This window comes from Ambystoma mexicanum, chromosome 4q (genome assembly GCF_040938575.1).
Source record: "Ambystoma mexicanum isolate Mex_15411 chromosome 4q, UKY_AmexF1_1, whole genome shotgun sequence".
In the NCBI taxonomy this organism is placed as follows: domain Eukaryota; kingdom Metazoa; phylum Chordata; class Amphibia; order Caudata; family Ambystomatidae; genus Ambystoma; species Ambystoma mexicanum.
Window position 1 is genome coordinate 1006836021 of NC_090928.1, and position 17073 is coordinate 1006853093.

Here is a 17073-nt window from a genome sequence, read left to right on the forward strand (position 1 = left end):
ATGCCAGTAGATGCTGCTTTGACTCAGCAATGGTTGACGGGAGGATAGCTCTGTGCCAACATGCAGGTCTTGGAAGCGAACCACGCTGAGCAAACACAGGTTTGAACCCCGGACCTGTGCTGAAAAAAAAAAAACGAGTGAAACTAGTCCCTAGATACCTACGGGTTATGCCCGCTGTAAATAAATGCAAAAATAAATATAAATAAAATGTTTGTTGGTGCCACTTACCTCCTTCAATTTCCTTTCCGCTGTACTTTCTTGTCTTTAACATTTTTGTTAGCGTACTATATTATACTTTTATTGCCAGGGTGAGATTTGGGTGAATGAGTACTATATAACAAACTCAGATTGGATTGAGTAAAGTAGACAAATGCCTTCTGATCTTAGATGAACTACCAAAAACTCACTTAACCGTGTCTTATTTGACACATTTCACAGCTGTTCGCCAAAGGACCCAAATACATTTTACAGATATGACCTATTTAGACAGAATCTTAAGGCTAAACCTCATCATCATATTTTGGTATGCCTTCACCGAAAATAAGCGTACCTTAGACCAGTGGTATTCAAACATTTTCATACCAAGCCCCCCTTAAGTAAAATATTGTTTCTGCCCTCTTCCAAGTAGAGATTGTCACCTTTAGGGGGCCCAGAGGATGTCCAGAGTGCCCCCAGGCTAATTAAATGGATTGAGGGAACTACTTTTAATACAAAATAGAAACAGTAGAAAATCTGTTTATATTTTATATTAAAAGCAGTCATCTTAAACCCCTTTAAAGGAGTCTCGCCCCCACCCCCCTGGATTTCCTTCAGGTTGAGACCCCCAGTATGAAGACCACTGCCTTAGACCATACAACAGGCTAGGAATAACAAAGATGGGTTTGTGTCCACCCCCATCCAATGTAGTTAAAATGAAACAAATAAATAAATAACCCCAATTCATCAATACATGGTCGAAAAATGAAAGAATGTGATGGTTCACCATAGATTTTAAATATGGGGTTGATACTAATTGACACGAATGCCACAGTGTAAAACAGACAACCAAATAAGCCATACCCAATTTTTTAATTTATGATAACTACTGTACATGATAAGAAGACCAAGTTCCTGTGGTAGCGTGCACTGTCGTACATGCCATCTGTAAATATCGCATTGCATTTCATAGGCTACACACATTAAAATGTTAACATTTGCATACATTAGCCTACCATTTTTTCAAACAAATACACATTTGTATTTGTCTCTACTTAATGCAGACCTGCATTCTGCATGCACATTAATCAGTTTGCCATCACTTACAAGAAAACAAGCCACATAGCATTACTTGTGGTTCAGATTCTCAGTACACATTTACATACCTTTATTCTACAAAAACAGGAGGAAACATGTGGTTGATTCTGTAAGAGTTGTACATTGATTTGCTACAACACAGATGTTCAATCATGTGGTATCAGTTTGCATGCCTACCTGCAAGTGGCCTGTGTATGGTCCCCTTTACTGAATCACCGCAGCAAACAAGATATCTATTCACTACCTGCCCTCCACAGCACTGCTGTGAAAAGCCATCGTGAAGTGACCCGGCACAGCAGATCTGACTTCCATATGTAGAGTAGGGAATTGCACCACAGCAAGAATCCCCCGTTCCAACAGACACCCTGTTCTGCTCTTTCTCAACACAACACATCTCCCCTGTAAAATAAAGCCACGATTTTAGAATTAAAAAAAAAAGAGAAATCCAGTATACACTTAACATGCCTATAAAATTAAATACAAACATTTCACCGAAAATAACAAAATATTCACCTAATCAAATATTCTGAAGCATAGGCGTTGAATGCCATGCCCATTATGACGTCTGTTAAACATGGGTGCAGTAATCAGACCATATATGTTTGTACATTCAACACCACAAGTGCATTAGAAGTTGTGACAAGATCACCTGTCTTGCAACAGAGGATGGATGCTGGAGAACTCTGCAGGGGAGAAAGAGCCCTCCACCCCAAGATTCTACCCCTGAAAGATCCATCAAAATCCCCATTCTTTCCTTGGATGGGCCAAAAGTGCGGAATTGCCAAGACTAGTAAATATAACCCATCTCAGCAAAGAGGGGCAGATACGCTTCATGAGAGGGGTGGTATGGATGCATCCTTTGCTCTAGAGCTCAGGCTTAATGCTGCTTGGGAGAGAGCTCCTCGAAAACTGTCCCCAGAATCACTGTTTGACAGAATTAGTGGGTATTTTTTTACTTTGCTCGGCATTTGGCCAAGGGTCCATGCACAGAGTGGGAGTAGAACACAGCACATGACGGCATGCATCACAACACAAAGTCAAGAAGAAATTGTATGTCAGATAACAAAATCCCATGCAGTTCACACTTGAGGAAGTGGTGTTAACAGCACAGACAGGGACTCACAAGAACACAGGGAAGCTATTTCCTTCTCTCTGTACCTCTTTGAGAAGGTTATCAACATGTCTTGTATGTACTGTCTATGAGCTCTGTGATGTGAGGGTCTTATATAAACATTAAACTACTGAAGAGTATGTCCCATCTCATTGCTTTGCAAGGTGATTTGCTGCACTTTATGGTTGTGTCCACACTATGTACATTACATAGTCTTTATAACCCTTGATTTGGGTCCCGGTGTCGAGTAGTTGATTTGAGCCTAGCAGGTGACATGCTCAGCAAAGGCACAATGCAGAGTCAAGTGGGCCCGAGATGCAGGAACTGTAGTTCGAAGGTTTGGATGAGTGGTGAAGAGCATCACTGGAAGCATCTTGACATTCATTTGACCTGCATTGAGGCAGCAGAATAGGGAGCCTTAGTTGATCTGATCCTCCCAATGCTGTAAGACCTACTTAATTTTCTCAAGGACAGGATGTGTCCTTTCAGGGTCTGCTTTCCCGGCCTTTGAAGGTTCTAGTGCAGATTGGCAGGTGGTGGTCCTCGGCAAGAGTCACCCGCTTGGCTGTCTCTGAAACTGCCAAATGGGCAACTGTGACCTCTGAACCTGCCCTGTGCCACTGGTAGAGTATGTGCTGCAAATCAGAATTCTGATGCACAATATGCTTTTTGCTATGGGGTTTATGAAAGGGGAATCTGATCAGCATATTACCCTCGCAGAGATGGAATTACCTGCAACATTGTTTTAATTAATAAAAAATCAAAAAAGCCAGGCCTTTCAAACCCTTGCCAGATGGCAATGCCTCACACGGTGCCATGGAGACTTTTCCCTGTTTCTCGGTACACTGGCCAGAAACATCTGAGTCTTGGTGATAGCTGGACCCCCTCAAAGGACCCTGCACCATCTCCACTCAGAGTGAGGGAACTTTCAGCCACTCTCTGCCTAGTGGGACTGTCAAGACATTGTACAAGGGGAAAGACCGTATGTAAATCAGGCTTGGTCCCACCCCAAAAGGGGCAAGCCAGCCGAAACTGCTAGGTCACATCCCTTCTACACGAGACAACAAGCACCCTAAAACATGTTTCGGCCTCTTTTTGCCTCATCAGTGAGGAGTAACTTGGGTCTGTAGGCCCAATAGGCACACGACCCATGTCTGGGCATACCTGTCCCACGTGGGGTGAGTACAGCAAAACAAAAGAGGTGATGGCTGGAGGGTTTATAATTAATCTTAACCTCCCACTTGGGGTGCCTACAGCAGGCAGGATTTCCCTTCCTATGTGTCGAATCTCCCCATTGGAAACAACACCTTGTTGCAGAGTGTTTGGGGAATCAGTACTAGAGGGGACCACACTCAGCTTTCCAGTGGGAATTGGCCTACCACAGGTCTGGGATCTCCCTTTGGACTCTTGCGGACATTTCTTGGAAGAAGGGTCAGACCCTCGGTCCATTAACTTCATTAATTTATCATTATAAGTTGCCATTATTTGGGTAGAAGGGGTGGAAAGCGCAGTGCCCGGACATATGTGTGATATCAAATTGCTATGGATGTAATAATTATGAGAATGGCATCCCTCATACCAAAACTTCGGTATGGATTAATATGAAAGATTATTCTGCCACCAGAAGTAGTCATTATAGCGTTTTGGAACAGCGGTGCATATCTTAAATGCAGCTCCTCACTGCCACTGCAGCTGCCAAATGGGCACCAGTGACCTGTGAACCTGCTGCGTGCCACTGGTAGAACAGTTGCTGCAGATCAGGATACTGGAGCATCAGGGCACAAACACACACTATGCTTTTGGCATTAATCAAAAATTACCCCTAGTCCATCCCTAAGTTCTGAAACCCTCCTAACCCCATCCTCGGATGAGTCACTCCTAAGGGATCTAGGAAAAAACACAATGTGTTTTGATAATTTGATAGGATATGAACTAAGCCTGAAACGTAACTATAAAACAATGTAACTGCAACTGTACTTGCATCAAATACTTGGACTAAGCATGTTAAGTAACCGGATGTAACCAATATGTATTTGTATCTGCATGTGGACTAAGCATGTTAAGTAACCGGATGTAACCAATATGTATTTGTATCTGCATGTGGACTAAGCATGATAAGTAACTAGATGTAACCAATATGTATTTGCATTTGCTAGTGGACTAAATATGAAATGTAACTGTATGTAACCATCTCCTTAAGCACAAGACCAAAATGTAACTGGTTATAACCATATTCTTAAGCATAAGTTCCCAGATGCCCAAGCGTTAGGTGCGCTATATAAATGTAATAAATAACTAAATAAATGAGCTTATGAAGGGGAATCTGATCAGCAGATTATCCTTTGAGAGGTGGAATTACCCGCATGATTATATCAAATTAATACAAATCAAAAAAGCCAGGGCTCCTACACCCTTGCCAAATAGCAATCCATCACACATAACCTATGGGTAAAGTGTTCACATCTCCTGTACGCACAAAATAACCGTTTTGGGGAGCATTGCAAGGATGTCAAAGAGAGGGACAGGCTGGGGGTGCTGGAAGGGGATGGACTGAGGGGACCATAGACCCGGGTCTTTTAATTGTAGCTTTGGGTAGAAGCTCTGGGGCTACAACCAAAAGGCTTGCTAGCCCCGAGTCCCGACAGCCCCAACATTAGCATAGCCCCCAAATTTTTTACAGACCTAGCAACACAACTGATGTCAGAACAACATGGCGTCATGCAGGGTGACCCATCTCTTTACAGGTTTGCCATTCGTTGACGCATGCTGTTCTGTAGTAGATATTTATCTCATCACAAACACTCTTGCATTAACAGCATCTCAGCCGATTCCCCTGCAATAAACAAAAATGCAGGAACATATCCGTGGAGACAAACAAATGTAATGCTTTTTTATAAGTTCTCAGTCATACTTTCGGTGTGCTTTTGCACCTTATCGGGTTACAGAGTAACAGGAACTGAATGCGGAAAAAGTATCAATTCAATTGTGAAAAATAATGCCCTAAGGGCTGCCCCTGGCATCTCGAGGAGGGAGCAGATCTCTGAAACGAGGAGGCACGTCCATTGGCTCCCCGTTAAAGAAACAATAGTCTTCAAAACTCTTGCATTAACGCACAAATGCGTTCATAATCTGGCACCCTTTTACCTGTCCCAAAGAGTTGTCAAACCCACGCCAGATAGATCGATCAGATCTGCCTACACCAACATGATCTCTATTCCTAAAACACAGAGTTGTGGGCAGGTGGGTCCAGTTTCCCTGTCCTGGCAGCAACTCACTGGAATGCTCTACCACCCCACTTGAAGTATTGAATCACATTTAGCCTTCAGGAAAGCATTGAAAACCAGGCTGTTTATCTAAATAGGCTTAGGCACCCACCACTACCTTAGGTATATCCACCCTTACTGGTGAGTGACAAGTTCAATGTAACCTTGACCAAAGTAACCTGTATCAAAATAACGTAATGTGCTGACTGTATCAAAGTAACAGGAATGACTACCCTGTCTGTGGGCACGCTCACTGTAACCATGAGCAAAAGTAACCTATTGCAACCAAGACGATTTCATGCAACAGCGCCTCGATTCTCTTGGGCTGTTAGTGCGCTTTACAAATCTAAATAAATAAATAAATAAAAAATCATATTGCCTAATGTGTGTCACATTAAACAAAAGCCAGGGGGTAAGTCACCATGGCATCATGTACTCACAGTGGGACTCGCTCCACGCTAGATGTACGAGGTACCAGGCAGGCACCTGCTTCACTTTTATCTTCCAAGAGGAGCGTATTATCCTACTATTAACCCTTTCTTAAATTATAAAATATGTCCAACGCTATTAAAGAGCTGACACCCGGTGGCTATTGTGTTAGCTTTCTGAGTGACAGTGCGTGTCAACATGCCTTAGACGGTCTACCTTAATCAATAGACTCTAACCAACCTTTTTTTAGAAAAAACAATGAACCTCGATCATAATTGCTGGATTTCGGAGGATTTACAGTGCCGGAATTCAGGATAATGCTTATTTCTTCCTGAAGCAAACAACGCTACGCTGGAGTGCACAGACCGCTGGATGGAGATAGAGGTCACAAAATGGAATCTTCCCGGACTGAGACACCGCGATTAATAGGGCTCTTCAGCCTCATCTGCTGGCTCTTGCGCGCGAGCCTCTCTCGCGCGGTGACATCATTGCAGTAGGCACGCGAATATTGTGAAATATGAATTACTTTGACAAGGACTGGAGTGGGATCCGTGCAGGGTGCCTTGGCAGGCTCCCAACTTCCTATGAACGCGGCGAGTGCTCGAGAGAGCTGCCAGTTCACGAGAGCTGTGAACATTTTAGCTGCTGACCTGAGAGTTACCTAAAAGGCTTGTGTGCCAAGCAGACAACTTCAATATCTTCTGCCGGTGGCACTGATTTATAAGTGATGAATGCAGGACACATTTATAAAGGAGGAGGAATATTATAATGCATTCATCTCAGCTGCTAAAGATGGAGAGGGGCCTGGCGTAGGGTTGACATGAGAAAGAATTGGACAGAGATGTCTGGAGCAGCAAACAAGCTTAAGTAATTCAGTACTTGACATACTAGTATTTTCTCTGTGTGACTTCTAATAACCCGGCGTGTGTTTTATTGCACCCCAGTCTTGTTCAGCCCGCGCATCTTATTGCAATGGGTTTGCAGGAAGTGTAATTCATTTAAATGCTCGACTAACTGTAAGTGCGCCACGCAGGAGCATACACAAGACTCACTGGCTAAAGCACGTTCATATGACGTTTGTGAAATCAGTCTCGAGGAGAAACACTGCAAAAAGGAACTGGAAAACTGGTGACTGCCCAAAGCAGATTAATAGGTTGTTTATGGTTGCATGGGATTATATCTGAAAAATTAACTTGAAGAATGTGTACGAACCCATATTTTAACAGGTATCTTGTTGACCAAGTACCATCAGTAGAACTTGCTGTGGGCTCATCCTTTCTGTCTCATTGCCTCATTGCCTCATTGCCCTGACCTCACTCGGTTTTTCAGACCTCTGCTGATCTCCTGCTTCCCCATGCCTCTCCTCTTTTATGAGAAATTAAAAATATATATAACAATAAAGAAATGATGCCCTGCCCGCTACCTGTGCCCTCTAGCATCATGAATGTACTTTTGTAAATTCTTCGCAAAGGTAGGTTTTTGGTGCCGAACTGCAAAGCGGTGGGAAGGGTTGGCATTCACAAAGTACCTTATAAAGCTCAACATGGGGTCCTCAGGCCTTTGTCCTTCGCGAAGCACTCTAACAAGGATGGGTAAATTACTATAAGAATAATGATCGCTGAACGACTGCAGAAGGTTAAGCACGTCTTTATTTCACTTGTAGAGTATGGAAAAAAGATCAAGCCCCACCTTTCGTTCATCAGATCCCTCCAGCTCCAAGACAATGATCAATTTATTAATGTATCGGTAAATAAAGTGGGGGCCAAGACGTACCCTTGATGAACTCCACGGTTCGCCTGCCATACTGCATCGGATTTTGCCAGTATTGTTTGGCTCATAATGGCACTTAACAGGCCTTTTGGAATGCCTAGGCTAAAAAGATACGTCCACAGCTTGTTATATGATACTCCATCGAAAGCGGGATTGAGGTCTATGAAGATGGTATATAGGTTCATGCTCTTCAAGGCAACGCATGTTTAGTGAAATAAGAAGAGCCTGAATGGTTGATCAATTGTGCCTAAACCCGGTTGAAAGCCAGCTTGTAAGTGACTAATTACTGATGATTCATTTGCCCAAGTGACCAGCTGGGTCAGGAGGGTTCATGCAATGATTCTACCTGTTTGTGATGCTGGAAATGCATTGGCAGGACAGGGCCTCCGTGTCTTTGTCCTGTAGTCCTTTTATCATGTGTGTTCTGTGCTATTTTCTGCACAGGAGTTCATGTGGGACTCATGGCAGTGCAGCTCTTCCTCTTTTTGGTTTGGTGAACAGACCCTTGGGATACCCTTATGGTAACCCATGGGTGGGGGTCCAATCCTACAGCCCTAGTGTAGATTTGTTGGGCACCTGTGTGTGGCCCACAGAGCAGGGTATGGGCTGGTGGCAGCTGCATTCTGGATTTGACAGTGTTAAGGATTTCAATCAGGCGAGTCTTAGTCTCAGCTCAGTATGCAGGGCGCAATTGAAATGCTTATGTTAGATTAGATTCAATATTGAAATAATACACCTCTCATATCACACACCGTTTTCAAATACCCTGGGTCACAATGGACCATGAACCAGGCTGGTTGATAAAATGTAATATTTATTTATTTTAAAATTAAAAGATACCATACAATTTTTAATATGGTGCAGCAATCACCAATGGGGTGATAAGAACAATGGGAATGTAAGCAATGCACTTAATTCAACCCTTTAGCAACACAGATAGAAAGCACCAGGGAATAGAAACACTTTTTGATTTTAGGTAAGATAGCAGTGAGTTAGAATTTCCCCCTGCAAGTTTCCCTCAACCCATAAATAATCAATTTTAAGTGGACAAATAGAATCAGCAGGTAATCAGGAGTGGCAAATAAGAAACAGAAGAGAAATCCGACTTTCCTTCCCCAAACAAGAGAGAAAAACGCATTTAAACCCTGGCAATGCTAAAATGACATACGGAAATGGATGCATAAACAATGGATGTGTCTAAAACTCTTGAAACAAAAACAATTCTTTACTGGAGCAACACTGGAAAGATACTAGCAATCACAAGCAATGGATTGGTCAAAAGCATACAATTTGAAATTGAATGGAAGATTGAAAACAGGTTATAATCAAAATGACACGTTATAAAATGAACACACTTTTGCAAATCCCGCCTGAATTTACCAAAACGGTTTTTATAAAAATGGATGAAATATTGTAAATCTGGATGTGGTTTGGGTTTGGGTTGCGGGGTAGCTATGGATCCTAGGTACGATATGGAAATGAAATGATGTCTCTAGCTGGTAAATAGAGTGAGTTATGCAAGATCTAGTGAGGTGCGATTTTGAGAAAATTAAGGTGCAAAAAAGGAAAAGAAATCAATTTGGACCAGGACAGTTTTACTCTACACTGGAGAAATCAGGATAGGCTACCAGATTGAGAACCAGTAAGCTCCGGGATTGACTCACGAGTTGAACCCTAGCACCTACGTGCCCGCCCTGGAGGACCCAGTCCGATTACTTTAAACATGATTAATAGTTTAGGATTTTACAAGACAAATTATTAAAGAGGTTGGCACTGGCACAAGAAAGCAGGGTAGCAAGAATGACTGTGACAATATTATAAGTTATCGGGATCAGAATAGGATAGCTTAGAGATTGGAATTAAGGACAAGGCACAACAAGGTATACTATGTTTCTATGGTTCCTATTGATACTCACAGTCCACTTTAGTTTGGATTTTGGACAGTCAGCGCTCGGTCGCCACACAGATCTGGTCTAACACCGGACAGCTGGACAAAATCAGCAGGACAGGGTCAGCTGGACAGGGACTGGATACCAAAGGATAGTTCTTCTGGTTACTGGATAAGATAGGACATCAGGAGAGCAGGATGGCAGTAGCATGCAGTGAGTGGCAAGCCAGGTTAGTTCAGGATGCTTCGCAAAACACCACAGCATTTCCCTTGGTTATGGGAATTATTTTAGAATTGAGTCCTAGCTGAAGCAAGATCAGCAATGCTTGTCCTTGTGGTTGGGATCTGGACTTTAGATGCATAGATGCAAGATGAATACAGGAACAGACAGGAACAGGATGCCGAATTAGGAAATCAGGAATCAGTGTGTCTCCAGGGTCTTGTCAGGCACCCTTATTTATCATGCAAAATGACATCATCATGGTAGGGGCTGGGCAGGGTTAACTACGCCTGCCCCTAAACTACTTGGATTGGGCATGGGAGCTAGTCTCCGCCTCCCTCTCAGTTGGTTAGGTTTCTAAGGGGATGATGTCAGGTTTATGAGGTTTGGTTTACAATGTCCCAACACTCCCACATTTACTTTACTTAAAATCTGATTTTGCCAAAAACATACATTTATACACTTGCAATCTCTTTACAAATTATACCCACAGGTTACGTATGATGTGCAGCACAGATTAGTCCAATCCCCCAGTCTGTGCGTCCTTGTTTCGCCTTTCTGTTACATTTTGGTATTTTTACACATTAAAGATTTGGCCTACAATTCCACAATTTTATACCCAAATGCAAATTGTCCCCAGGGAGGTATGTACAAAATCTTATGTTTGCCACATTAATACTTTCCTGGGAATCTATCATATTCCGTAACTTCTGGTCCCTATGCGGCAATGAGTTCCAGTTTTAAAAGATGGCCCACAGAATTAGATTTAACACTGGAAACTTTTAAATTTCTGCTAATTCTTGCTACAGAAATAAGAGTCATTAAAGTTGCTTTATAACATAGTCTCTGACACCAAAAGGCAGTCCCTTTGTTACTTGATCCTGTTTTTTTTTCTTCCTTCAACTGCAAGCAGCTATCATTTCCTTCCAGGCAAGGGGGTTTCCAGTCTTAATTGAAGGTTTTATGGTCCCTTCACACTTGACAGGTGAGTATCCCAGGACTGCTATTGTCCCAGCCTGGAGCACAGACTAATGTCTGATGAGCATGTGAACATGCACTGTCCTGTCCCATCCAAAGTTTTTCAAGCTGGCACTTCACACATACGTGTCCTGGATTTAGGGTGCATCTCCCTTCCCTGGAGGAGTTTCATAGCTGGCAACTGGAATAACAGATTTTACTGAGAGCTTGCAACTCCAGCCTATGTGTTTTAAACTGTTTAATTTCTTACTTTTGGTCTTGAATTAAACCAACCTATGACAGAAGATATTTTATGTGTGTATTGTCACCACTGACATAATTCATTTACATTGCTCAGTAGGCAGGCTTTCATTAACAATTGAGTTTTAAACAGGTCATTTTTTTCTCTTCAGTCAGCACAGCCCATTTTTCCACATGTGTTAAAAACTGCTATCATTTCTTTCTTTATTTCGGTTTGCAGCTCCTTGGATTGCCACTGTCTTGGCAGCTGTAGTCATTTTCCTTGCAGCAGGCTCAGAGAGTAAAATGTCTCTTTGAACTGCTGCGCCTGGATACATTTTGTCAAGAAATAAACGCGTGTTCCCATGAAAGGGAAACATTAAGTTGCTTTCGATTTCTCTGAGAGTGGTTGGACTGGGCCTTTTTACTCACAGTGGTTTTAGAATGACAGGTGGAATTGGCACCAAAGCAGCATTTTGAAAGGGTGAAAATGTTTCATTCTGAAGGGGAAGTTTTGGCTTTTGCAGCAATGCAGTGCTGCCGGTTCACTTGATTCCATATATATGTCTCAGAACACACTGGCATACTTTTTCAGTGTGTCCCGTTGTTCCATTTTGCCTGTAGTGTGTGAGGCAAGATGGTGCAGCCATTTTTCTGTTGCTTCCAGAACGCAGTTTTGAGGTCCGGGTACGCGCAGGAGCCAGCAGAGCCAGGTTGCTGTTTCTTGCGTAGATGCAGCTCAGTGATGTGTGACAATGCGTTGAGTGGGTCAATATATCCCACAACAGGTGCTCTGAGTATCCTCCATTTTGGGATACACAGACCCTGCCATTGGAATCAGTTGACTCCTGATAGGAGACAAGATGGGCCCTGTGGCCTCTTGCTTTCTATTGCCTGTTACCTTCTTTTCCCAAGTCCTGGGAAGCCCTGATTCTGTCCCTTCCCCTGAATGGCAGTTGGGTGGAAGGTCCATAAGGTATTGTGGGGAACTCCAGTCCAGACTGGCTGTAGGCTTCCCAGTGACTGTATGTTGTGGGTACGCCCTTGGGGTGGGACCTTGGTGAATGGAGTGTGTGACCAATATGCACTTCATGTCATGAGTTTCTGGTTTCTGGTATGTAACACAATGAATGAGACAGCCCTGCCGGAAACTGGTATGAATGCAGTGTGGAGTGCTGAATTGCTGGGTGTTTCTCCCAATACACATTTCTTGTTGTAAGTGTCTGGAGGGAGGAGAATGGCCTGAATCCACTGTGAGCCTGATTGGCTGCCTGACTGCATGAATGCCCTTCTGAATTATTGGTTTCCTGAGTATGACCCAGCAGAGTGAATGAGAGACCAAACAGTTTATCTGGGGACCTCTCAATGATGGAAATCGTTCAGAAGCTGAAGTCGAAACTGATGCTTACTCTCGAAACCGAGCCGGAAGAAGAAGGTGAACTGCTGTTTCCTTCGCAGTAATCTGAAAGCTGCTGTACCTTCAAGAATCTGATAGAAGAGAGGACCTGGCTAGGAGACCTCTTCCCATGCTACGAGTGACCATCGTGCACCAGCTGATCTTTTCCAAAGCTCCCTGGACATCAGACCCTCAAAAGGCTGCCGACCGGAGAAAGGGACTGCTGTGGAATCCAAAGAGAAGTGGCCGGACATTCATCCACTGTCGTCACCCAGGATTCGGAGGACCGCCGTAACTGCTGCAGGCCCATCAAAGCACATTCTCAGACTCCCCAAACAAAGGAGAGGGTGACCACCATACTTGCTAACCATACTCAAGCATTGCCAGTGGTACCATTGTCCCTGGGCACCAGCAGCATTGAGTTTCAGAAGTCACCTCAATAAACTCTTGGCGGCAACATGCCACTGGCAGAAACCCTATTTGTGCAGAATCCATGTGACTAGCTCATCAGGCATGCAGGACAACAACCCACAGCTATTGAGTCTGCCGCTGAGAGAAATAGGTTCAGCACCATCATTCCCCCCTGCAGGTAGCTGTGCGGGGGAATGAGGAAGTCATGGAAGAGTGACTGTTTTCCTAGGGAGACTCTCCCACATGTAGAAGTGGCATAGTTGTGTGATCATCATCAGGGCGTTTGGATGTTTGCGACAACAGTAGGAGGGTAACATTTCACTTTCACAAAATGCAAAGGCATCATCAGTAAATAAGCATGTGAAAATGTCCTCTCAGTCACCTTTATACATATCTGTCTCCCAACTACATGCACCATGAAACAATCCCTTCCATGTCTGGTATGAGATGTATAGTGGCGGTGGCAGGAAACAAGTCATCATGCTCATCCAAGCTGCTGTGTTGGCTGTGGGTTGGTGACTTACCATAGCCTGTGGAAATAATCCTTCATTTGAGAAAAAGTACTTTTCTTCTACATGCTGCACTGAATGGCTCCTCATGTGCTTAGAGACAATAGCCCTTGCTGCACTGTAAACTCTGTGACTGCACACTTGCGGAGGGGTAGCTTAGTGATCACAGTGCAACTCTCAAAAGAGTCACCGGCCATATGGACTGGCTGATGTCTCAGTTCAACGTGTCATCATCCCTTCCTATGGGTGAATTGTCTAGAAGATATTCATAAAGCATCCCTGCAAATGATAGTACACTCTCTGGTCTTGTTGAGGTGTATCAGTATTCAAGATGCTGGAGCCTGTGAGAAAGGTTTCTACAAGATTTCCTCTCCATGGGCTACAGCTGCATTGTCCAGGAAGATTTCATCTGGTGTCAATGATGTTGTGGCCATTGATGCTGTCTTCCTCTAATGGGTGTTGCAAATACTGCCTTCAAAGCACCTTCCCGTTGTGTTAATTTTTGCAAATTCTCTTCTGGTGCTAGTATACCCCTTTTTATTTGATACCACCATACCACACCACCTTTTAATTTGATACCACCACACGGGCACACCGTGTTTCATTAGGTGAGCATTCGCTACAGCCACGTTGACCCCCTGCAACCGGAGACCCACCTTCTTTATACCACGTTGTTCCACCCAACGAACCACCGCATATTTTAATGGCAGCCTGACTCAGCGCTCATTTATAAACAAGGCTGTTTACTTAGTTGCCTAGCAACGTCCAGCTACTTGTCAGTAGCATTTCAACCGGCTGGCAGTAGCCATCCCACGTCGGCGAAGGCCATTAGGAAAAGGCCCTGTTTGAGGCTGTTAGCGCATGGTGCGCGAGTGCTGGCTACACCCCCGTCAGCACTTTTGTACCCCGTCAGCTCTTTCTAGGTAAGCCACGTGCATATCAAATACACACTCTGACTTGCCTACTGTCCTGTGCCCCCCCGCACCCCCCTGATTATACTTCTAAAACTGTCTATACCGATACGAAGTCATGCCCAGACTAACCCTCGGCCGCACCTCTACCCAATTCCAGGATTCTCCATATATTATGCAACTAATTTCAATTGCAGCTTACATCATCATAATGCATCATCGCACTTTTTGATTAACTTTGACTGCCGCCTACTTGTGAAACTCAGACTGCAGCACATCCTGTAACGCTTGTTTGCCGCCCATCTTGTTAAAAATATGATATATGCTTGTTTGTTGCCTACCTTGTGAAATTCTATTTGCCGCACATCTCGCCAGGTTTGTTTGTCCCCTTTTTGAATTCTAATTGCCACACATCTAGATTAAAATCCGATTTCTGACCATCTTGTGAAACTCAAATTTATGCACATCCGGTTAAGACTGTTTGGCAGACTCCTAACATCGATTGCCGCCCGCTTCAAATGCCCTACTGCCGCATTTTCTATCTATGCTGACCGCAGACCACTGCACACTTTATCAAAACTGACTGCCATATACTTTGCCATAATTGTTAGCAACTTCTTTTGCTGATACCTATCTGCCCCACACCCACATCCCACATACCACACAGCATTCCTGGCCCCCTCACCTGCCTACCAATGCATCCTACCACAATATTCCCACTACATCACACACTCACCAACCAGCACACTCACAGTATCACATTCACCTGGCACCTCATTATTGCCCTAACCCTTGCACTAGCCGCATATAGGCACACAGATTCAGCCATAATGCCTACCTCGATCATTCACCTCTCGACCGACACTCCCCCTCAGCATGCCTGCTCAGTCAACACTACACTCACAAGCAACCCCACAGCCATCTCCCAAATCTACCTAGGACACAGACTCTCTAGGCTCAGAGTATGCACTAAGCCCATTCTGCTTCCCAGGATGCCCATCTCCACGGCCATCAGAAATCACAAACTCGGCTCTCGCTCTTCCATTACTCACACACCACTACACTTTCACATGGCTAAGTCCCTGCTCAACCAACAAGCTCCCGCACAAAGGCTCCCCTTCATGGGTTCCCTCACCCAGCCTACAAGCACATCCTCACCTCGTACTGCAGCATCTCACATTTCAAGCCCCTCCTCACCCACCAATCCCCACCAGCACCATAGCACCCCATGCCCTACTGCCACCACCAAAAAACACACTTCCTCCTAGCTCCTTAAATTTGCTCTTATTAACGCCTGCTTCCTCCCCGCTCATGCCCTCGAGATCAACGACCTTATCACCAAACATGACCTTGACATACTTGGCGTTACTGAATCCTGACTCCACGAGGCATCTGGCCCTGCCATCTCCCTTGTCCTCCCGCAAGGTTACTCTATCTTGCGACAGGACCGTCAGATCGTAACAGGTGGAGGTGTAGCCCTTATATCCAAGGAGACACTTTCCACTAGGTGATGCGACCACCCATGGAAGGTAACTCAGACCTCCTCTCAGCTAAACTGTCCCTTTCCCCCAACTGTACTGCAAATATTCACACCATCCACAGGCCCCCAGGCAGAGCTCCCAATTTCCAAGGGCATCTAACTTAAAAAGCTCCACAAAAACCATCCTACTCGACACTTCTATCTAGGTCTCAATGACTCAAAAGACAAAGCAGCTCTAGCCCTAGCCAAAGATCTCAAAGACCTTGGCTTCTTACAAAAAGTCACAAGCCTGACTCACAATAAAGGCCACACCCTAGACTGGGTAGCAGATCTCAATTGCTCCTCCACCGTTATCTCCAACACAACCTACCCATGGACTGATCACAACTGCATCCAATTCACAGTTCCCACCGATCCCCCCCACAAAGTACTCTCTTACGCCCCACCAGCCATGGGCAGAGGCTCCAAAAAATTAACCAAGAACATCCTTTTCCCCTACCTGGATGTCCCAGAACTTAAACCTCCCATCAGAAGTGACCCCAGCTTGCTCGCTGATATCTACGCCCACACCCGTATCAAACCATTGACGCCACACCCCCGATTGAAGCCAAAAAAGGAAAAGAAATCCATGCACTCCAAATCATGGTTCACAGAAGACGTATTAGCCCTCCGCACCAGCAAACACCTAGCTCTAACCAAATGGCTGGTGAAACCTAGTGACACCACGTTGGAAGAATTTAAAAGGCTCTCAACGCAATACAAAAAAGCCATATTCGAAGCCACGTCTAACTCCTTCAACCTCCGTATCACAAATGCTAACTCCAAATCCAAGGAAATGTTCACTATATTCAAACACCTCATCACCCCATCCACTAGCCCTGATGAGATCACCAAAGACAAAGCCTGGTGTTCCAGCATACAGGCAGCAAGGCTAAAAAAAATGTTATTCTCCAAGATAAAATCCAATCACAATGCAAGGCACTCTCCAAACCCGCCTATCAAGCCACGCCCAGCATCGCCCCCCACAAACCCTGTGCCCCTCTCTTCTCCTTCAGAGATGTCACAGAACCAGAAGTCATAAATATACTCCAACATCGCAAACCATCCATGTGTAAAGGGGACACCTGCCCCCCTAACATTATCAAAGTCTGTGTCAAATCCTTGGCTCCTTTCATCACTGCATTCATCAATGCCT

The 17073-nt window shown here is 44.4% G+C and overlaps 1 protein-coding gene across 1 annotated transcript in view; it reads right to left on the bottom strand.

Annotated features, from left to right (window-relative positions):
- USH2A (usherin) overlaps nt 1-17073 on the bottom strand; it is a 4817015-nt gene that overhangs the window by 1284668 nt on the left and 3515274 nt on the right. The window contains exon 50 of the mRNA XM_069608572.1: nt 1471-1692. Coding sequence (XP_069464673.1) covers nt 1471-1692 — 222 coding nt within the window. The remainder of the gene's footprint in view (nt 1-1470; nt 1693-17073) is intronic.